This window comes from Gobius niger (assembly GCF_951799975.1).
Source record: "Gobius niger genome assembly, chromosome: 19".
In the NCBI taxonomy this organism is placed as follows: Eukaryota; Metazoa; Chordata; class Actinopteri; order Gobiiformes; family Gobiidae; genus Gobius; species Gobius niger.
In genome coordinates, this window is record NC_136870.1 from 21,927,613 (window position 1) to 21,951,496 (window position 23,884).

The 23,884-nt window shown below is 41.9% G+C and overlaps 1 protein-coding gene across 4 annotated transcripts in view; it reads right to left on the reverse strand.

Moving 5' to 3' along the window:
- Window positions 1-23,884, reverse strand: part of usp54b (ubiquitin specific peptidase 54b) — a 134,372-nt gene that overhangs the window by 57,121 nt on the left and 53,367 nt on the right. For all 4 annotated transcript variants that reach the window (XR_013793899.1, XM_079577116.1, XM_079577117.1 and 1 more), the window contains 3 exons: window positions 22,392-22,505; window positions 18,456-18,538; window positions 3,657-3,762 (listed from right to left, as the gene is read on the reverse strand). Coding sequence is in view for 3 of the 4 variants with exons in the window: in XM_079577116.1 (XP_079433242.1) it covers window positions 3,657-3,762; window positions 18,456-18,538; window positions 22,392-22,505 (303 nt within the window). In the remaining variant the exon portion in view is untranslated. The remainder of the gene's footprint in view (window positions 1-3,656; window positions 3,763-18,455; window positions 18,539-22,391; window positions 22,506-23,884) is intronic.

The following is a 23,884-nucleotide window of genomic DNA, read 5'->3' on the forward strand; positions in this document are numbered from 1 at the left end:
TAGACACAGAAAAAAGGGGTCCAAAGCACAGATTATGAATAATATGTAGTATGTTAAAATTAAAGTTAAAAGCAGAATGTTTTTTTAAAATCTTTATGTATTGAAGGTTATTTTTCTGCAATACATCGTTTACCGCAGTATCAGCGTATCGTGAGATAATCATTATCATGAGACATGTATCGCATATCGTATCAAATCGTGAGATACCCAGAGGTTCCCACCCCTACTATGAAATCAATGAATGTGTAATTTCAGGATGAAACTTCTATGTAGTAAATAAAAGTTTTTTTTAAAGGACTTTACTGTGTGGAAGTGCTACTACGCCTCGCAATGTAGTCCCCCTTTTTATCCGCTTAGAAAATCGTCATGTTTTAATCTTTTGTGACTATACTTGGATCGTGTAAAGGCTCATGTAACTGTATTGAAATAGGGAAAACATAGAAGAGCTTGGTCACTTCTTCTTGGGTCCATAGGAGAGGCTTTTGCTAACGCCGTCTGTGCTCTGTTTACGTGACTGAGTGCACACATAAAGACAAGACAGCTACGCATCAACTCGTCTAAGCTCAGGTGAGGATACATCTCAGTATTTTAAAACGGTGGCCTGTTCCTTTAAGGATTTTTGGCCCATAAGCTTTAATTGCCAGGACAGCTCAGGATGGAAGGAGGAAAAGAGCAGGGAGAGAGATTCAACAAACAGGACATTGTTTTGCCATATGTGCGCAAGGTCTGGATACTTTTACCTGATGTTACTCAGAAATAGGAGCAAAAATTTTACCAAGATTAAACTGTATTTCCAGGCGTCATCCCGAGTTAAACCAGCACTTAAATCCGACACCCCCAGCCTCCCAAAGCCTCTCCTCCCTTCGCAGTCCCGATACCATGACATTGTTTGAACAAAAGCCGGGGTGGGCCTTTGCAAACGCTCGTCTGGTTTTGATGGAAGATAAACACTGCCTCCTCGCTGTCTCCCCGACGGGACCGAGCACAATCCGGGCGTCACTGAACGAGCAAATGGTCAGAACGCCGAGGTTACCGAGAGGGGGGACAGATGCCCGACCAAAGCCCGGAGAGGAGCTGCTTTGTGCGGGTATTTTGGCAGCGAGAAGTGGGCGCCCGGGGGCCAAGCCGGAGCTATTCACAGGCAGGACTTTCCCATGTGGCAACAACAACAACAACAACGGCGCTAAATGCTGCCTGCTTCAATACCTGACTGTGTGTCTCCTTGACGTTTTATTTTTACACAAAAGCAGCCTATTCCTTAGGCTGACCGTATTATCAGCAACTTTTAGTCCAAGGACTTCCAGGGGCTTAAGAGTTAATATGCAACCAACAGCTTGAATAGAAAAAGTGGACAATGATGGTATTCAATAGTGCTGTGTACACAATTTGGGGAATCGCGCTGGCCACTAACAGTTCTCCATAAGTACAATAAACTTTGTGTATTGCAAACAGAATAAGGTCAAAGACATCATTTGGTCCTCCGTACAGAGGAGGCTATGTGCAGTATGAAAAAAACAATAAAAACTTTGGAGAAATATCAAATTATGTACAGTGCAGGAGCATTAACATTTGAGGAACGACAACGAAACACTATATGGATGTTTTCAGAGGACAGTTTTTCCATCTCACTTTCTCTCTATTATTTATTCAACTGCACTGGCAACACTTTATAAAAACAACGCAATATTACAGAGCTATATCATAACAACTCTTTTTTTTTTCTAATGTCAAATCCTGTCACACAAGTGTTTTTTTTCTTCTATCTTGCGTCTATACCGCTTACACACTCAAAACGCCAGACCACACTCCGATATACATCACAGGGAGGTTTCCTTGATTATTCTCTGTTTGTCCTTCACCAAACTTGTCCTGATCCAGTGTTCCATGTTTGATTAGCATGTTTGCAACTCATTATATCATGTGACTTTTGCTTTTCCCTATAGCTCTGGGGAGGCGCTGTGTTAATGCAGAGTCAAAACATTCCTGCCCCTCTATGGAGTTTGCGAAGATTCACTGTTACCATAGAGATCCACCATGTTTTGCCATAGATCAACATTACCTAAAAACAGTAGAAAAAGTAGGGGGGGAAAAGCCATATCCCATGATGCTTAGGGATATGACATCACGATCCTAAACTCTAATAGGCTACTGCATTCTAACTCATAAGGCAATGTAATGTAAATTTACAATTGGAAGATGATGCTAAATGTTTCCAAACAAGAGATGCTGTTGCTTTGTTTTTCAGGCTTTGCTACCATTCTCACAGAAAACAACACCATCGCCAAAACAGGTCAGCACTTGGGCGAATGTGTTGAAATTTGATTGTGAATATTCGCTTTTACGCTTGCAGTATTTGCTCAAGTACATTTCCCCCACATCTGGATCATAGCGTAGAAGAAGAAGAAGAAGAAGACGAGTAAAGAAGAAGAAGTTGAGAAGAAGCAGAAGAAGAAGTAGGAGCAGGAGGAGGAGGGGGGAGAGGAAGAAGAAGAAGAAGAAGAAGAAGAAGGAGGAGGAAGAAAAGAAGGAGGAAGAAGAAGGAGGAGGATGAAGAAGAAGAAGAAGAAGGAAGAAGAAGAAAGAAGGAGAAGAAGAAGGAAGAAGGAGAAGAAGAAGAAGAAGAAGGAGAAGAAGAAGAAGAAGAAGAAGAAGGAGAAGAAGAAGGAGAAGAAGGAGAAGAAGGAGAAGAAGGCGGAAGAAGGAGAAGAAGAAGAAGGCGGAAGAAGGAGAAGAAGAAGAAGAAGAAGAAGAAGGAGAAGAAGGAGAAGAAGAAGAAGAAGAAGGAGAAGAAGGAGAAGGAGAAGAAGGAGAAGGAGAAGAAGAAGGAGGAGAAGAAGGAGAAGAAGGAGAAGGAGGAGAAGAAGGAGAAGGAGAAGGAGAAGAAGGAGAAGAAGGAGAAGAAGGAGAAGAAGGAGAAGAAGAAGGAGAAGAAGGAGAAGAAGAAGGAGAAGAAGAAGGAGAAGAAGAAGAAGAAGAAGAAGAAGAAGAAGAAGAAGAAGAAGAAGAAGAAGAAGAAGAAGAAGAAGAAGAAGAAAGACAGAAGCGCTGTCTTGACTGCACACATCTGCACCAACGGTCCGTCAGACCACCACAATACATTCACATGCATCTTTCATACTGGCCTATTGTACACGGCGAGAACATGCAAACTCCACACAGAAAGGCCCCGTCCAGGTGAGAATCCGACCTGGAAGCTTCTACAAATGCTAACCACTGCGCTACTGTGCCGCCCAACCGTGTGGCATCTCTTCCCCCACCCCACAAACAGGAGTCTGGCGTTGGGGTGCTCTAGACCCCCCTTTGGTAACAGAGCACCCACAAAACGCTTTGCTACAGTCCTCTCAAAATGCAACTAAAGCTTATTTGAATTCAAACTAACAATATTGAGGCTAATGTGCTTTAAGTTGTTGAAAAGGCTGCATAAAGCACGATATAGGACCTTTCAAGCGTTTGCAAAGCATTGGTAAATCTGCAATTCAGGGTTTATAAAACATTTCAGAAACTTTCCTAACCATCTGTCAAACATTTGTTAAAGCACCAGCATTAGTTAGCTTTTTTTTTTTCAAAATGAGCCAAAACAAGCCTTCCTATACTTCCCACACAGCACGTACAGCAGCAATGATACTTTGGAAACTGGACACGGAGGATTGACTTACGGGACAGTTTCGGAGGTCGCCCATGTTGCTGGCGTTGCGGAGCAGCTCCCCGAACATGTCCGGTGTGGGCTTCTCTCTGCACTCCAGCATCCTCACCGCCTGGTTACTGCGGCACACGGGACAACAAAGTCATTAATAAAACAACGCAGTCGATACTCACTGTATAGAGAGGCAGGGAGGGAAGGCGCAGGTAATGTCTTATAAATTAAATTAGTTTAGGACAACGAAATCGAACGGGAGATATATCAGTTGGTTTTAAAAGATACTGGATTTTTTTGGTTTTGTTGAATAAATAGTGGACTGGATTGTTTATGGCTCAAAATAAGGATAAATAGTTAAGATAAAGCAAAATTAGCATAGCTTGGGAACATTTACCTTTATTATACTTTGACTGATCGTAGACAAAAGGTTAATTAGCTGCCATCCAAACTTGGTAGTTTAAGTGTTGGCCGTTTTGCCTTTCACACTACCAAGTAAAGCTGCCAGCTTTAAAACCTTTGTCTACCATGAAAAGCCCCTGTACAACTGAGAGCTTACACAAACATTCCAATAGTTTAAATAGGCCAAAGTACTTGATTTCACTCCTTGAGTAATAGTATTATCAATTATTACTCCAATAACAGTAAAAGTGGCTCAATCAAAGTGCAAGACTGCAGTATAGTGCTTGTTGTAGGAAACACTTAAGTAGCCTATTCACAGTACAAAGTAAATCCATCCAAGGAATCTGTTTAAATGTGTTATTCATTACTTTGCAGCTTCAAGAGCACGAAAACTGCATCCGAATTCACCTTCATTACGGCAACACGACAGGGACAAACCTTCTTCCATCTCAATACTAATTGGTCCAGTTTGAATGTGGTCTGTTTTAATGTGGTCTGGCCACCCTATTAAAACAGGGGTGACCAGTTTTAATGTTTGGTCCCCTAACCTTGTTGCATTTGACTGTACATCTGTACAATAAAGATCTATCTATCTATCTATCTATCTATCTATCTATCTATCTATCTATCTATCTATCTATCTATCTATCTATCTATCTATCTATCTATCTATCTATCTATCTATCTATCTATCTATCTATCTATCTATCTATCTATCTATCTATCTATCTATCTATCTATCTACTGTATCTATCTATCTATCTATCTATCTACATCTATCTATCTATCTATCTATCTACTGTATCTATCTATCTATCTATCTATCTACTGTATCTATCTATCTATCTATCTATCTATCTACTGTATCTATCTATCTATCTATCGTATCTATCTATCGTATCTATCTATCGATCTATCTATCTATCGTATCTATCGTATCTATCTATCGATCTATCTATCTATCTACTGTATCTATCTATCTACTGTATCTATCTATCTACTGTATCTATCTATCTATCCATCTATCTATCTATCTACCTATCTATCTACTCACTTACCTACCTACCTACCTACCTACGTATCTACGTATCTATCTACGTATCTACTTACTTACCTACCTACCTACGTATATAACTACCTACCTACGTATATAACTACCTACCTACGTATATAACTACCTACCTACATATATAACTACCTACCTACCTACCTACCTACCTATCTATCTATCAACGTATCTACTCACTTACCTACCTACCTACCTACCTACGTACCTACCTACTTACCTATCTATCTACCTATCTATCTACCTACGTATCTACTCACCTACCTACCTATCTATCTATCTGCCTATCTATCTATAAAGCTATAAAAAGTGCATGACAAGTTGCAATATCACCAACATCTAATTTAACATATTCCACAAATATTGTATTGGATACATTAGACAAACACCATGCTTTATCCTTTCACATTCTACATTAACAAGTTTGAAAAGTGAAGTAACAACTGCCTATGACCCAACATTTCCACATCTTTACGTAGTTTAAGTTGAATCAGTCCCCCATAGTTTCTGGTTCACTGATTGCCTGAACCTGTTTTAAATTATGCACAATCCCGGCTCGTTCTCCATTTGCCTTAGTGGATTAAACGTGAGGGGAAAATAACATTTGAGATTAGGAACAATATCCCGCGCATGCATAATGAATGGAGAGACTGAAAGCGAGGGACTCCCTGAAAACCGAAGTCGCCTTGCAGGAAATCGGCGGATATAGACCGCAATGTCCTTGGGTTATCTGACTGCATTTAGACTAATAATGAACTCTGACCTCTGAAGTGGCGCGTGCCAAAAGGAAAGTTCCCTCCGGGGAGCACCTTCAGTGGAGGGAAATTAAAAGTGACGCACGGAAGAAACAACAGAGCAGTAAATCTATTCACCTCGATGACACGGGCAGATATATACAGTACCAGTCACTTAGAAGGGAAAACGGGTTAGGGATTTGATTCTTTCACAACAGCAATGACGAGAAAGGTCGAGATACGGTCGAGATACGGAGAATTGAATTTATAGCCATCTATTTGAAACTTTTGGTCTAGATATGAAGTTTTCCAGCATATTGAAGTGTATAAGCAAGCAGGTAAGTATGTGCTTTATTTCAACCTGAAAAGGTGGACGGTGGAGGATTGAATGAATGATATGAAATGAATGGCATCGATGAATGACAGCCAGAAACTTCCCTGGAGCCCGGACCCTGGCAGTGGTAGAAGAGGTGACCTGGAGCTGCGGAGAGGCCAGGTGGAGAAAGGGGTGGAGGAGGGTCATAGCACAGCTGGGAAACTGCTGAGTGATTGACCAGGGAGCTTAAAGGAACAGGCCACCGTTTTTACATACTGAGATATACCTGAGCTTAGACGAGTTGATGCGTACCTGTCTTGTCTTTGTTCGTGCCCTCAGTCACGCAAAAGGACCAAAGATGTTGCTAGCATTTGGCCTCTCCCAGCATATTACAATAGCTCCAAATGGGGGTGAAGTTGGAAGCTACCACGCTCCACCAAGACCAGACAGGTACGTATCATCTCGTCTAAGCTCAGGTAAGAACATATCTCAGAATGGAAAAACTGTGTCCTGTTCCTTTAAAAAGGGGATCCTGAGCGATGAGAGGCTGGAGCGGGGATGAGCAGCTGCAGTGATTGGCTGTCGTGAAGGTGCGGCCTGAGCAGGGTCTGTGATTGGATGATTGGAGCTGCCGGTGATGGGGTGATGAATGAATGAAAGCCTGTGTTACTAAATTTCTCAAAGCGCTACACTGTCATCAGTATTCATTCACACAATACTCGGCGGTGGTAAGCTAGTCTTGTAGCCACAGCCGCCCATTGGGGTAGACTGATGGAAGCGAGGCTGCCAATCTCCAACACCAACCACTCAAAGTCAATCTGGCCTATTGTACATGTTATGAGTGGAAGGGGAACGCGGAGTACCCAGAAGAAAACACTAAATGAAATTAATGTTTAAAAATTGCCAAAATTGCCTTTATTTCAAACAAAATCTAATCAATGAAAAAAGCCCGGTTTGAATTTATGAATTTATTTTGGAAATCTTTTTTTTTTCCTTAAACAGAGAGTTAATAGGAGAAGAAATTATTGAAAATTCTAATTTTGTCTTGCCTTCATTAATAAATGAGGCAAGGATTTAGTTTTGAAAAATACCTCAGATTAAACCAAGTACAAGACTGGATAATGTGGTGTCTATATGTGTCTACAAGCAGAGTTTCTTTTTATTTTATTTTATTTTATTATTATATATGTATATATTTTTCAGATATTTTTTACTGACGAAACCACTTGCAGTAAATCGATTGCTTGTACATTTATGTATTTAATTTATTATCTATTTTTGTTGCTCCTTCAAATACTACAACTTAATCTATCTGTATATTTCAAAAGAAAAAACGGCATTGTGACATTGTTGTTCAAGGGACTAGAGTTTAAAAATGTTAAAATTCTGTATTTTCCTCCCTACATGTTCCAGCCATGTCCTAATGTGTAGAATGAGCCCAGACCTGTTCACCACAACTGCCTCTAAAATCCTGCACTCAAGAAGGTGTTAATTTGGGTCCGAAGTGCCGTCATGCACGAGCTTAGAAGCTGCAGTTACTCGTATGACCTGAGGTGGCAGTAGTGAGCATAAAATGACTAACTTGCATCTAGCCCCTTTAAGTAAAGAAAGACTCTCACTAAATATGCTTGATTGTAAGAAGGAAACTCATTTCTGACATGGCACATTAAAAAGCAGAGCACAGTTCCTCCACCACACCGCTGGCCATATCACTTCAGCATATTCAATCTGCTAATTGCATACATCAAGTGGGCTTTCTATAGCCGCCCGTTGCATAATCCGTCCTTCAGTGACTCCTCTCCAGGGCAGGCTTTAACCCCATGTCATGCTGAGGACACATCCATATTCAAATATCCATGAATTTATAATTGCGACCCTGCTCTCCGCGTGCAGCTCATGTTAGAGTTGATACAAGCCGTGATTGAGCCGCATTTCACTTCCTTCCCCCCTTATTTTAACCCCGTCATTAGCCTCAGATGAACTCCTCAAAAGTCTCTCGCCGCACGAGCCTTGTTTGTTGTTTTTGTGTCTGAGAAAGAGCCGGAAAATCCGTCTAATTTATATCAGAAGAAATCGGCGTTTGAGTGCAGCCTGCAAACGTCAATGTAAGGATGAATGACTGGGTTTTAAGAGTTCATTTTGTTAAGATAACGCTTTCATTTGATTTCATCCCCTTGTCCTCACTTCTTATACACTATTTGAAGTTGTATAACATGATGCTGCAGGAAAACTGTCCTAAAAGATTTGAAGATGTAATATATTTATATATAAAGAGCCCGAGGGTAAGAATAATTTACAATTGACAGTTTCTCTAAGGAAACGTGTGCTTTTGACCTTTCCTTTAATGCCACTGGAGTGTCTTGAGCAGTGCAGCGCCCAAAGGCTCATCTACAAATCTCAAGCGCTAAACTTAGCCACAAGTACTTTGCTGGAGGATTGTCCTAGTACTTCTTTGTCTGAGTACCAATGAACTGTTTGAGAGTTAAAGCCTGATTAATGTTTCATTTGTGACATAGGCTATATCCACATGAAGATAAGATAGCTTTGTAAATGTGTGCGTCCACATGGGTCGGCTCAGGTCAGTGAAAACGGCGCAATTCATCCTCCAGGCCTGTGTGTGGCGCTGTGACGCAAACACAGAGAATAGATGTAGAGGCGTAATAATACCAGGAGTAGTTTGGCATCCGCACAGTAAAGTGAAGATATTACTGCGCAGATGTCGAGCTACTCCTGGTATTATTACGCCTTACAATATAGTTCCCCCTTTTTATCCGCTTAGAAAATCCACATTGTTTAATTTTGTGTCACTACTTTATCGTGTAACACTTCACGTAACCATATTTAAATAGCGAAAATGTGGAAGAGCTTGGTAGCTTCTATCTTCACCTCATTTGGAGCTATAGAGGAGAGAGGGAAAGGCTAAATGTGGTCTGTGCTGTGTTTACATGACTGAGGGCACTTGTCTAAGCCAGTGGTTCTCAACCTGGGGGTCGCGAGACAAATTTGGGGGGTCGCCAGATCATTTAGATAAAATATACATATTTTCATTAGCAAATAATGTAATGTTTTATTGTAGCATGTGTTTGCTATTGTACCAGAATGCCATTATTTGTTCGTAGTTTCATGAATTTTATTTCAGCCATTTTTTTGTTTTCTTTGTTTTTTAATAAGAATTATATAGGCTAATGTTCCTATTTCTCACGGTGTGACCCAGGCGGGGGGTCACGAACCCCTTTACCTGTTATATTGGGGGTTGCGGCTCCAAAAGGTTGAGAACCACTGGTCTAAGCTACGGAGAGAACAGTATGTAAAAACGGTGGCCCATTCCTTTAAACAGTATTTACAGCCAAGATTGAGTGAAAAAAATGATCTCCATTGTGTAATTGGATGTACAATATCCCCCTCTCCTTTTTTTTTTCTTTTCTTTTTTTTTGTCAGCGTAGTATTTACTCTTAATAAGTTAAAAAATCACAACAAAAAAAGCAAAAGTAAAGTATACAAACAAACAAACAAACAAAACAAACAAACATGCTACAGAACCTGCAGTTGCGCTTATGGCCTCAAAAGTTACTAAGTACTGCTTTAAATCCAGTGTGTGAGTATTTTCCAGTCCAGTGAGTATTTTTTCTTGTTCTTTTCATTATCTTGGGACCCCATCACACTTTAAGAATCCAGTCCTAGTGTACATGTTTTAGGTATATATGGAGAACAGGGAAAAAAGGCATAAGGCGGACATGCAAACTCAACTCAAAGTCATCAGTTGATCCGGTAATCAAACCCAGGGACTTCTTACTATGATGCTACACCCTCAGCCACTATGACAAGCTTCCAAAAAAGCCAGACGCCCTTCCTGACCCTGTCCTCTTTGTTTTGTCGTAGAACTGACACAAAGACTCCCCTCGCTATTTTCGTTCTAATAAATCCAGCCTCCTTTTTTTTCCCCGACGCGAGAACAACAACAGCGCGCCTCTATCTCTGTTTACCCATTTGCTCAGAACAGACATTGTGTTTTCGTCTCCGCGTTGCCCTCTGATTAGCTCACCCGTGTTGACTTTTGCATATTTGGTAGCGGCTAAAAATAGCTCGCTAACAGCCGGGTGCAAACAGCGGCGTGGTGGCTCCGCCGCTCGGTGTTGATTTGTACTTTTGCCCCTTGTTTATTCCGCCATTCGCCGCGCTTTTAGTGGTGTTTCCAGGCCCCATTAAAGAAGAAAAAAATAAATCCTGTGTGGTTAAAAAAAATGGCTAAATGTGCAGTTTGCACAGTGGAAAAAGAATAGACACACATGGACCACATCTGCTGTATGATATTGTGCATTTTAGGTACAAACAACTTTAAAGCTGCATTATGCAACTTATTATGCGGAAAAAGAAGTTGACATTTGTGCGTGTTTGACCTTGTAGTGACTCAGCGGTTGTATGAGTGGTCAGCATGGCACTTTTACCTTTGATCACAGTGGTCCCTACAAGGCTCCAGGAGTAATTGTTTTGTCGGTTTTCTGGTGAGAGGGTTCGTCAGCAGAGAAAACCTTCCAAATAATTGATCCTGGAGCGTAATATAGACCACTGTGATGGAAAGTAAAGGCGCCATCCTGACCACTCGTGCAGCTGCTTGGTCACTACAAGGTCAAATACACAGAAATATCAACCTTTTTTTCCACATAAAAAGTTGCATAATGCACCTTTAAGTTAAAAGTGGACATATTCTGAGGCTTAAAACATTATTTTGGGCACTTACGTTTGGGTAATTTATGTTTCCAAATTTAATTTATGTGTCTTCAACTGTGATTTAAAAACACTCAGCTCTGTGATGTTTCGAAGCTGTACCGGAAGTGCGTTCCACAGCTTTGGGCCTTGCGCGGCAAATGACCGGCCTCCAAACTTTTTGTATTTAAACTTGGGAGTGACGAGGGAGGTGTGTTCAGAGGAGCGCAGAGTTCTGGCTGGTTCGTAGACCGTTACTAATTCGGCAAGGTCGGCCGGGGCCAGACCATTGATGGCCTTGAACACAAACATCAGGACCTTAAAGTCCACCCTAAACGCCACCGGGAGCCAGTGGAGAGAGCGGAGGACTGGGCTGATGTGTGAGCGTCTGGAGGTGTTGGAGAGGAGACGAGCTGCTGCGTTTTGTACCAGTTAGCGGATTGAGGAGTGATTGGTTCAGTCCAGTGTAGAGGGCGTTACAGTAGTCTATCCTCGAGCTGATGAAGGCATGGATGGCCTTTTCCAAGTCAGCTCGGGACAAGAAAGACTTGATCTTACTGAGGAGCCTTAGCTGGTAAAAGCTCACTTTCACAACTGCACCTATCTGCTTGTCAAAGGTCATACCGCTGTCAAAAATAACACCCAGGTTACGGATGGACGGTTGGGTTTTGAATCAGTCTGGGGCGCCATCTGCAGGTAGTAATGGGAACGTTATAAAGCAATGAAAACAAGATTTCACTGTCATCTAACGGCATGCAAGGGGACACTTTCAACACATAATTGGTAATAGATTTTGGGCTTTAAAAATGCAACAAAATGCAGGGAATAAAACGGAGGAGCTTCAGCAGTAGAAGAAGAAACAACCAAAGTGACTTGTTTATTTGGTTAATATGTGTGATGGCCTCTGCAAACAACAAAATATCTTTCTCCCCATTAGGTTTTATTATATGTTCAACCTCCTAACCTTGTAGTTTAAACCACTACATAGTGTTTTATGTTGTATCGTTAAGTTATAATATTTTTCTCTGTTGTTGATTTTCTGAATCTGGATTTGAAAACCAAAATCACAAATATAGTCACAAATTGTAAGTTTCACAAAATTGAATGACTTTTGCACACAACAATTTTGTAAATTTTGTTGTTATTTTGTACCTTTTGAAATAACACATCTTGTAATAAACTACCCTGGTGCATTATGTAATACAATGTGCATTAATATTGGTAATAATCATGGCTTACACTTGTATTGCACTTTACAAGCCTGTATTACCAAGTTTCTCAGGCGCTACACTGTCATTATTCAGTCACTCCACACTCGGTGGTGGCAAGCGACTATCATAGCCACAGCTGCCCCTTGGGATCGCCTGACCACCAGCAACCACTCACGCACACTCTCATTCATTCTGGCCTATTTTACATGTTTTTAGTGGTAGGGGAAACCACCCTCTCCAGCGGGGGATCAACTATTCTGAAAATGTAATAACTTAAAGGGGCTAGATGCAAGTTTGTCATTTTATACTCACTACTGCCCCCTCAGTTCTCATGTGTAACTGCAGCTTCTATATTAAGCTCGTGCATGACGGCACTTCGGACCCGAATTAACACCTTTTTGAGTGCAGGATTTTCGAGGCAGTTGTGATGAACAGGTCTGGGCTCACTCAACACATTAGGACAGGGGTGTCAAACTCATTTTGGGTCGCGGGCCGAAATTCAGCTCCCATGGCGGGTCGCGGGCCATATATAATAGAGAAAATGTTTCCAATAAATGAATAATAATAAGCTGTGATTTGATCAAAGCCCCAACTTGACTGTAGCTTCATCAATGACAACGGCTTACACTTGTATTGCACTTTACAAGCCTGTGTCACAAGTTCCTGAAAGTGCAGTAGTCATTATTCATTCACTTGGTGGTGGTAAACTTTTATTGAAGCCACAGCCGCCCTGAGGCAGACTGTCCATTTACCACATGGCTATATAATGTGTTGTTCATATCCTGAGCTCTTATTATGTCAGTGCCCTCTGCTGGACACGTGTGGAACTCTATCCTTTTTTTTAATTTAATGCCCCCTGGTGGCTAGAATGAGCATTCTGGTTATTCTTTAAAAATTCATAACTCCGCACAGGAATGGGCTAGAGACTTACTTTTTTTTTTTACATACTCTGTAATTTATGCTCTACGGGGCAGGGGCCGGATTAAATCATCTCGCGGGCCGTATGTTTGACACCCCTGCATTAGGACATTGTTGGAACATGTAGGGGGAGGAAAATACATAATTTTAACATTTTTAAACTCTGTATAGTCCCTTTAATACATAATGCATCCGTTTATTACAAGATGAAGTGAGTATTTTATTACATTTTGGACTTTTATTTTATAACATAATGCACATAGCATGTCATGGAGCATTACCATTTGAGAGAAGACTGCACTATGAACTTCTAAACTTCTAAAGATGGATGCCAGAATAGGTTTGCAGAGCTCCAAACTACAGGGTTAGCCGTAAACACATCAGACCCTATGGGGAGAGCATTTGTTGTTTGCCAAAGATATTGCACAGCTACTAACTCTAGGGTTTCTAATACCACTATGGCGCCTATAGAAAAGCTCTTTGAAACAGCACAGCCATACATCTCCTCCAGTCCCGCTCCTGGTCCCAGCGCAGCGGCCCTCGCCCCCGTCGGTCCAGCTGCGGGCGTTATTGTTGCGCCAGTGTTCCTGCTTCATCTTTGTATTCACCCTCCTCTTCCTCCTGCGCTCCACTTCCGAGCGGGATGCGGCGCGTTCCCCGTGATTTCCCAGACGTTTCCGAGCCGCGATCACACGGTATGGATTTATGCGGGCCCCTGGGTGCACTGAATTAAAGAGCTGATTGATTACTTCCCTGCAGTTCCTCACTCCATTGACTTAAAAGGTGTGGGGTTTTAGGTTTTACGTAACAGCGCGGAGGACACACGAACGCCTCACCTGCATGTGTGCGAGTGTGTGTCCAACGCACTGCAAAAAAAAGGAAGAGGGGAAAGAGTCTCGAAAACTGGAATGAAACTGGGAATATTATCTTTTGTATAAATCAAATTCATAGTAAACAAGTGAAATAAACTTGCAAAATGTCACTGTAACTAGGGCTGTGCAATTAATCAAAATTCAATTACAATTTCGATCATTACACTAAACCAGGGGTAGGCAACGTCAGGCCCGAGGGCCAAATCCGGCCCTTCAGCACAGAACCTCTGGCCCTCAAGATGATTTGGAGAAACATTATCACACAAATCAGAGAGTACTTTTAACATTATTAGAGTTAAATAGGTAGAAATACTGTCAATACACCCAATGAGGTCATATATTTTGTACAACACTGGCATTTGAAATAAGTGCATTGGAAAAAGCATAATCGTTTTAAGGAAGAAATGACATAACTCTACTTGAATAAACAGATTAAATCTAAGGTTTGAGTAGATTTGGTCTGGTTTAAGATGAGATAAAACCCCTAGTAGTAGTTATTCTCTTAATTCCGATAATTTTGTGTCATTTCAAGTGAAAACAATTATTTGTCTGATTTCAAGTGGGTATTGCTAAATGCTGTTGCATTTTTAAATGAATGAAATAAATTTTTAAAAAAATGAAATGAAATATTAGTCTTGTTCCATTGGCGCTAGCATTTGTATCTTGGATTAGTTCAAACCAACTGAAATTAAACATAGAATAACTTTTATTCAAGCAATTTTAAGTAATTTCTCTCATTTAAGATTTGGGCTAATAATCAGCGCCTTCGGCCCTCGGTCTATTTACAATAAAGAAAATCGGCCCTCTGCCAAGGAAACTTGCCTACCCCTGCACTAAACGATTACAAAATTAGCATATTCGAATAAAACATTATTTATTTTTTTATTATTATTGCAAAGCAGACTTGCATTATTTCATGGCACTGGGATTATTTTCCCTTCGCATATCACGTACCTCATGCTTTTGTCTGACATAAAAACAAACAGCGCTGTGTGATGATGTCATCAGGCCGCGCTGCTCAGTTTACTTGCGCAGGTGTGAGGGCTGGCCAGCAGGGGGCAGGTGTGAAACAGAGACCTCTCCTTAATCGAGGCATTCTTCGAGCACCCCTAACTGTAAACAGCAGAGCGCACAAAGACGCCATACCGAATTGTACTCATCGTTTACCCAAAATAGGGTGGAATCAATTTCAGTTTGTTTTTTAGTGAATGTAATCCCAGAAATAGCACTGTTGCTAAAAATCTTCATCCTGGTTCAGGTCCATTGTTGTAAATAGGGATGGGATGATAAACAATAATATCGTTAATCGCGATAAAAAAATGTGTCAATGAATCGATCGCAACATTTTCTGATAATCGTGCTAGAAGATAATCGCTAAATCCATCAGACAACCAGTGCCGGTAACTTTACAGGGAGTGGGTACGTCTCCATGGAGATGTGGCTAAAGTCGGCAGTATTTAAGATTTCAGTGAATAGTTCCTCATCCAAATCCAGTCTTTGATTACCCACTGCAGAAATAGCAATTTCTGTGTTGAGCTCCTGAGTATTGATGACAACAGAATAGTCCAAATTGTTACACAGTGTGCCTTTAAATACTTACTTTATACATTTACATTTACTTTCTACATTACTTTAATACATTTTTAATGCCGAAATAGTCAATTTGAACACCACAAAGGCAGAACAAAATCTGTGCACAATTATTGTCTCAAGATTTGCCAACATTTCAGCAGAGGAAAGAGAAATGGACGAAAAGGGAAACTGTTGAGCAAAAAGAGAATGTCAACAAAATTGTAGCGGAATATATTTTAATCCGAAGTTTCTGTATTTCCAACACCTTTATTTGACCATGTATCCCTGTGTTACACGTACACCTGCGTGTGGTACACCTTTATTACTCTTTGAACAGTTATTAAACCTTGCACATTAATGTGTAATTACCTGTACTTACATTACTTTCTTGCTACCTGTGCATACACATGGGCTGTAATGTAAAGTAATACCCCATTCTGCTCTGCACCCAACATCTCAATGGTATGTGAAGAATTGCCATGTTAGGAGGAGCATGAATTTTAAAGAAGCTTTATCTTGCCTCCATTTTTGGTGTGAAAATAGAATGAAAAATGGGTACAGCGCTTTTAAATAACGGCTGAAAACAACAGCTGTCCTGCACAGTGCTGTCTCAGGTTTTGAAGCGTCTACTATTTCAGAACAACATATACACTGCCTGACCAAAAATAAGTCGCCACCTGGATTTAACAAACTGTTCTGATCTGCAGTTGGTCAGGCCCAGGTTCAGCGACACTATGTGCCCAAAGAATAAGATCAGCTGATGAACATCCTGAATGACCAGGTTATTCCATCAATGGATTTCTTCTTCCCTGATGGCATGGGCATATTCCAACATGACAATGTGAGACTTCATCGGGCTCACGTTGTGAAAGAGTGGTTCAGGGAGCATAAGGATTGGCCACCAGAGTCCAGATCTTAACTCCATTGAAAATCTTTGGGATGTGCTGGAGAAGGCTTAGTGCAGTGGTCACACTCTCCCAACATCAATACAAGGTCTTGGTGAAAAACTAATGCAACACTGGATCTTTTGACATAGACTATATGCACGTGAGCGTCACATGACTTCCAAGTGGATCCTCAGTCAGCACTTGTTCATCCTTTATTTCCCTATGAGGCCTTGTCAAAAAAAACAATAGCTCAAGATTAAATGGCAGGCAGTGAGTTACTGGTGGACAGTGTTGTGACAAGTCTAGTTAGTTAGTTAGTTAGCTAGTTACCACGAAAGCAAGCTGCAGTAGTGAGAATACACAGACTAGCTTTAGCTGTCTGGTGTCCCGCTGGGCTTTTAATCAAAGCCCAGAAGACCGGCTTCCTCCTTCTTCCCCTCTAGGCTCCTCTAGCACCTAAGACAGTAGATCTATAGCTGCTTTTCCATATACAGGCATGCGTCAGCCGAATGGCTCTTTCAAATGCTTTGTCGAGCTTTTCCATAAGGCTAGGGCCAAACTGGTCTGACCAGGTATAGGTTTTGGCACCGAACTCTGGCTGTGGCCAAAGCGCGCTGACCCGTGTCTGATGTGACGTGAACAGACTCTGACCTCTGATTGGCAACGAGAGAGTGGACAGCCCTCACTATTGGCCATACGGATTTAATATTTCATATGGCTGTGGGATTTTGCCGATACTAGCATTTAGCCGCTGTTTGTGCATCTTTAGCCGATGTTAGCATAACATTTGCATGTAGCTTACCTTCACAGTTGTATTTAGCGGTTTCTTTCTGTTTTAATACAGCTTGGCACCTGAATGATTCCATAACTCCCACCAGGCAGTATTTGTCCATATTTGTTCTCATCGCGGCTTACAAAACTTTTAATGACAATCTGTACAGCGTGCTCCTCCGTGGGGACGAAGCGCACAATAAATGTGTGGTGGAAACAGAAGTGTGTGTGGGGTAGAGTCGATACGTGCACGTAGATCATGCCATGCGCGTGTGGAACGACCCCAAAAAGGTCTGCTCGTCCACCAACCTCCTACTGCATTACCATCCCAGTCTGTGGCGATCTGCACACACTGTATCACTGTATCCTGCTGTCCTGCTGTGCTGTCTTTCAGACGTTCTCCTATAGAAACTGTTAAGAAGTCTTGCTTCTTACCATGGACTGACTCTGTGTGTAGCCCTCTGCATGGATAATAAATCTCACTTGATGAGACAACATCTCTTCAGCTGTTCCTTTAGATTGAGTAAGAAAATCCACAACAACAGTCACTAGCATCATGTTAAACACTAGATACTTAAGAGACTGTTTAGCTGTTAGCTCTGAGATAAAAAGTCCTACCTCAAAAAACACAGATGCTTCCTGCAGTCAAGAATTTACTTCCAAAGTAATGCTTTTAACACGTAGCGAGTCATTTCGGATCAATATCTCACTGTCAGTAATGCTTTCTTGCTCCCTTACAGGGAAATAACAGAAAGAGGATCCGCAAACACCGACTGAGGATCCACTTGGGACTCACGTGTCATTTGCGTGCACAGATATTGCAGAAGCTTATTGAAACAACGCAACAGCAAATGCATGTGCTGTAATCAAAGCTAAAAGCGGTCCCATCAAATAATAGAGCTTCTGACCTGTTTTTGTGGTGACCTTTTTGGAGAGGGGGGTCAGGCAGTGTATTTGTATCATTAAAAAATAAAATAAAGCTTTGGCTGTTGTTCAACATTAAATAAACAGACTCTGAAAACCAAAAAATGAAAGAAAAACACAACTCCAGGTGCATTGAATCATTACATAAGGATATTACATAACATTATAAAAGCGCGAACAGTCAGTCGAGCAGAATTGGAGTCCGTTAAGCGATGATTTCTACAGTGTGGTGCGGTTGGTTTACGGAGCGCTACACCTGCATATGTATGAGGACGAGACATGTGTGGCTCTGAGCTACAGGACGAGAGAACAGGCTGTACCTTCCTCCACTGCTGCTGCTGCTGCTGCTGCCGCCGCCGACCGCCCCGGCCACAGCGAGGGGCGACAGCGACTGCACAGTGTGAGGTGTGGTATTTTTGTGTGCAGGGGAGTGCCGGGACTCACCACAGAGATGTCGTGGAGATGTAGTGGACCATCTGAATGAAGGGCAATGGGTCTGAGGTGGCGCCGCAGCTGGTACAGACGCACTGCAAGACAAGACAAATGGGTCACACTTTACTTCACAGCGCGGTAATGGCATGGAGATAGCAAAGAGTATGGTAACTGGGGATGACAAGGGTCCGTTTCTGTAATATTACAAAAGAAATACCTTTCTACTGGGTTAGGGCAATGGTTAACTATGTAACTTTGAAATAAATAAGAGTGGCAGGTGTGTGACCCCTTTTCCATGAGTAATGAACAGGCAATTAACTCACCTCCCATGCAATTACACTTTTACGTAACAGGCAGTTTCACTCCGATTACCAAACCGACACTTAGATCTGATTTACATGTTGCTTACGCGCGTTACAATTTAAACTTAGTCTATCTTTGAACTGTAAAATACATGAACACTTTAAAATTATTATCCTTTCTGGTTCTCAGGGTGCAGTTTTTGCATGTTCTGGTAACGCCAAGATGGGTTTCTTCTTTTGGTTTCTTCCCAAAGCCGGCACAAAAGGCTAAAACCTCCATCTAGTCCAGGTAGTCCTTACCAAACCTAGCTCAAAAGGCCTGAGGGGGCGTGGTGTTGCGTAGCAAACAGCTGTAAAGACTCTGGACAAAACAAAGCTTCCCATGGAAAGATCGAAACAGTTGAGTTTTTAACATTTCTCTGAGTTTTTAAATGGTCAAAAGTGATCCAAGGACGGCTGAGAAACATCTGGGTTAAGTCTTCAATCCGAGAAACGATCGATACAACAATGTTGTCGTTGAAATTGACTTGAAATGGAGATATTAGGCATTTGCATCTTAACCTTAGTGTCTGTCCACAGAGGAGGAGACAGTTGGAGAGAGGAGTTAATCAGAAAGGAGACTGTTTCATAAAACACACAATATCTCTGTTCCTAGAAAAAATTCTGTGATTTTGATCAAAACCAGCCTCTGTTCAGCTTTAGATTTCTCAGGAACCGACGTAGAATCAAACCGTTTTCACCTACAGAGAGCTTAGAGTCTCACCTTTCAAGCCATAGCATGTGTCCATAGCTATAACATAGAATATGCTGTGCTGCTACAAGTATCATTAAAAATAATCTGGATTGTTGGCACTCTACAGCTAAATCCCCAAAACAGCGCAGCACTCAATGTGTTAACATCAATGACCGCTTGGAGTCTTTTGTGGTAGTTGTGGAGAAGGTTCTGTACATAATCTAATGGTAAAACGGCCCATTCCTCTTCATCATAAACTTTTGATCAGGGTCATTTTTGGTACTTTCTTTTTCCTGCCAGGCTATGTAAACTTTTGAGCACAACTGTACATCCACACAAAGACAAAACACCTGTAATTTCATAAACACAGAGCCGGTTCGGTATATGTGCGCATCTACATGAATCAACTCTGCGTTACATGTGCCAGATCAATGTGTGGCGCTGTGACCCTGGCACTGAAAGTCTTTCAGGGTAGAACAAGACAGTAGGAAATGGATGTGCTGCACACTTTCTAGAATAAAACAATAACGCCACAGTGAAGATGAAACTACTCTATAGACTTGTAATCCATAGATAAGACGAGGAGGCTGTCTTTGTACGGATGATACGGGTGATACGCCTGAACTTGACTTGATGAAGCCTTAGTCCAAACGAAAAGTAGAAGTAGTCATTGATTTGTTCATTACTGGTTTAGTAAAGACTTTCTTACTGTTGTAGTTTCTGTTTTGAACCTAAATCTATAAAGCAATGGAGAAATTTGGCGTTCAAGGTTGCTTTACACTGTTAAACTCCACACTGACTGTATGTAGTTTGATACATTGTAACACTTGGAAATGCAATAGCTTTCTACGACTGTACTTGGTGTGAAGAAAAAAAAGTTCCGTAACCACAGAAAGACATGATAGCGTCCCATATAAAATTAACGAGAATGGAGTAGTACTGAGTACAGTGTGATTGACCTCTCGCGTCCAGTTAAGTCGACTTTATTGGTTTGGGTTTATGGCCTGGCACTACAGAGGGACTGGAGGACTGCCTTTGCCCACACTCTGATCAGCAGGATAGAAGTCATTGGAGCTTTGTGTAACGTTAGGGGCAGCACTGCCTCGACAGACGACAAAGAGGGCCACGGTTTCAGGGCCGGTTTGGTTTCTCTGAGTGATACCTTTAAAAACAGCTCAGTTGTCATAATAAATGGTATCGTGCGGTAAGTCTCGAGCGCACCTGAATGAGCCACACCAACTCGCATTAGAAGCACCATCACCACTGGAAATACTGGACTTTTCGATTCGTGCACGGTCACATTTACCAAGACAACAGTGGCCTACAGGTGCCTTCACTTTTATTAAAGGGACGATGCAGAGTTTAAAAATGTTAAAACGATGCATTTTCCTCCCCCTACATGTTCCAGCAATGTCCTAATGTGTAGAATGAGCCCAGACCTGTTCACCACAACTGCCTCTAAAATCCTGCACTGTCACTCAAAAAGGTGTTAGGTCCGAAGTGCCGTCATGCACGAGCTTAATATAGAACCTGCAGTTACACGTAAGATATGAGGTGGCAGTAGTGAGTATAAAATGACAAACTTGCATCTAGCCCCTTTAAAGTGTGTTATGTTTTTTTTTGTTTAAACAGGTGGGTGTTCAGTCAAGCCAAAGCACTGCCCGCACAGCGACTCCTCCTCGGGAGTTTGGCCGTGTCTAGAGCCTCCCTTCTCTGCCTGTTAGAGCTCGGGAGTTTCCCGGTGTTCGAAGCTACTCTGAGCTGGATTCGTGGGGAATCGCTCGAGGCTGGCTATGATACCAACGCATTGCTGAATCCTCCAACAGGGACTTAAAACGGCCCTGGACTCTGACCAGTCTGTTCCAAATTAGCATAAATTCATCTCCACCAAGACATATGTTACCCTCCGGGGCAGCACGGTAGTACAGAGGTTAGCGCTCGTGCTTCACAGCTGGAAGGTCCGGGTTCGATTCCCACCAGGGACGGGGCCTTTCTGTGTGGAGTTTGCATGTTCTCCCCGTGTCTGCGTAGGTTCCCTCCGGGTACTCCGGTTTCCCCTACCACTATAAACATGTACAATAGGTGAATCCTCCAGCCAGGTGTTTCTGACCACCAGCCTGGCTACACATCATGGAGATGGGTCCCCAAGCACCGGCCCACGCTGGCAGCTCACTGCTCCTACAGGTCGCCCCAGCGGCATTGAGGATGGGTCAAATGCGAGAATGAATTTCCCTACGGGGATTAATAAAGTATACCTTAAAGTATACCTTAACCTTAACCTTAACCTTAACCCACCACCCGCCTTAACCAAAAAAGTGTACTTTCTCCAGTTCTGCTTTGTTTCACAGTGACTTTTCAGTTAGAGAAATGGTTTTCCTTTGCAATTTTGTTTATGTTGACGCACATTTATTAAATACACGAAACAAAACAAAAGATTGCAGATTTCTTTATAAATCGCTGATTTTTGGGGGGGGAAATTGCCCAGCTCTACTGTCAAGGTTGTCCTTGGACGTCAAAATCTGAAAAGTTGCATTGACCCCACACAACACCGACAGCTCTTGTGTTTTTGGTCCATTTTACAAAACGATTACACCCATTGGTCTCATTTCTTTTCCCCATGATTTACTGCCTTTTCAATCTAATCCACGGCTCACGAACTCTATGCCCACACGCCCCCGGGGGCCCTTTGTGGCTTTCTCAGCTGCTTCTGGGACTTTATCCACAAATAACACCATTCCCTTAATAAATAAATACAAGAAAAGTTCTTGAATATACAGTTCTACAATCAGATAGTGTAACTTAAAGGCTTGTCGTGCGGAGAATTCTCGAAGTGGCCCTCAGCTCTAACAGGTCGGTCTCCTCTGATCTATTCTGTGGTGCACAGAGTAAACATGAGTCAGGTAGGGGTGGTACCTGTTCAAAGAGCATCATGGCGAACTTCTGGTGAGGGATGCAGTGCTTGGCGGTGCAGATGTCCTCTCTGCTCTCTGCGCTGATGTGGAAGTGGATCCGCATCAGCAGGTTCTCCTAAAGACACGCAGGAAGGCAAATATTAACAATACTCAGTGTGTGAACGGTGTCTGTGTTCAAAGGGAAGTGTAGAGTAAAAACACATTATACAATTAGCCTTATCAAACACTATAGCCTCACTTTCCTTGTTTGCACGGCAGACCCGAAGTGCGTATTGTGTGGGCTGGCTGTGGCTTCTTGTTAATCTATGGCGTGGGAGCAGCATCTATATTTCATAAGAACTCCGACGGATTCCCTGACTGAACACATTTAGTCCCAATCGATCAGAACGCGCCTCCGGGCCCCACACACACACGAGCATTTACACGCACGCGCAGACAGGGGGCGACGCGGAGGGGCCGTAGAGGAGCAGGAGCGGGACTCGTGAATGATGGAGGTTTCTCTTGGTAATGGGGGAGATGGTTTTATGAAGAGCGGCTGTTTAAAATGCCGGGGCTGTCCGACAGTGATGGGTGGAGAAGCGGAGGAACGAGTGAAGTAGGAAGACAAAGAGAGGGGCAGGCTTTTTTTTATGTGTGACCAACTGAATCAGGTTTAATTTCGAAATAAAGAGATATGGGGTGACTGTAAAGGCACTGCTTCACTTTAAAGTTGAGCTACTGTGAGATAAGATTCCAGAAAACAAATGTGTCCCATTCTAAAATCTTCTTTGCTTTTTCAATGCTGGCAGGTGTTTTTTACTTTTACTTTACAGGCCTCTTTAGTGTCCCATGTTTTGTTAAATGTTTGGAATTATTGGCTGCACATCAGGGAAAGAATTAGCAAGAGAGAGACTTACGGGAAACTGCCTAATAACACATTAGCATTAGCATTAGCATGGACAGCCCTTATAGCTAAATGAAGACAGCAAGAACAATCCATTCATTTGGATTCATTCTGGAAAATTTATCCGGATTATTGTTGCCAGATTATATTTTGATGTTTCTTAGGGTTCATACTATGCCAAATCAACAGTTTTTAGCTTTTTTTTTTTTTTTTACTTTAAACAAGCATTAATGTTAGCCATAGCAGCTAGTAGATTAGCTGCTCAATGAACCATGTACCATTTGCTCTCACAAGACACAAAACTACATTGTAGGCTGCAATGTAATAAGAATATAAAATGAACAGACTAAAAGCTGAAGCTCTAATGACTTTAAAAAGGGAACTAGCGAAAAAGCTATGAGTTATGATCACAGTGGGCCTCAGCTGCTCAGTTCAATCACATTAACCGTCTTCTCCATGAATTATCAAAGCAACAGATCACTTCCAGGGCTTCCTTTTCACATTCATTACATAATTTAAACAAATAAAACGTTTTTATTTATATATATACATAAATTTGAAGTTCTCAGACAATCTCTGCCCATTCATTTCAGTGGACGAGAGCCGCTATT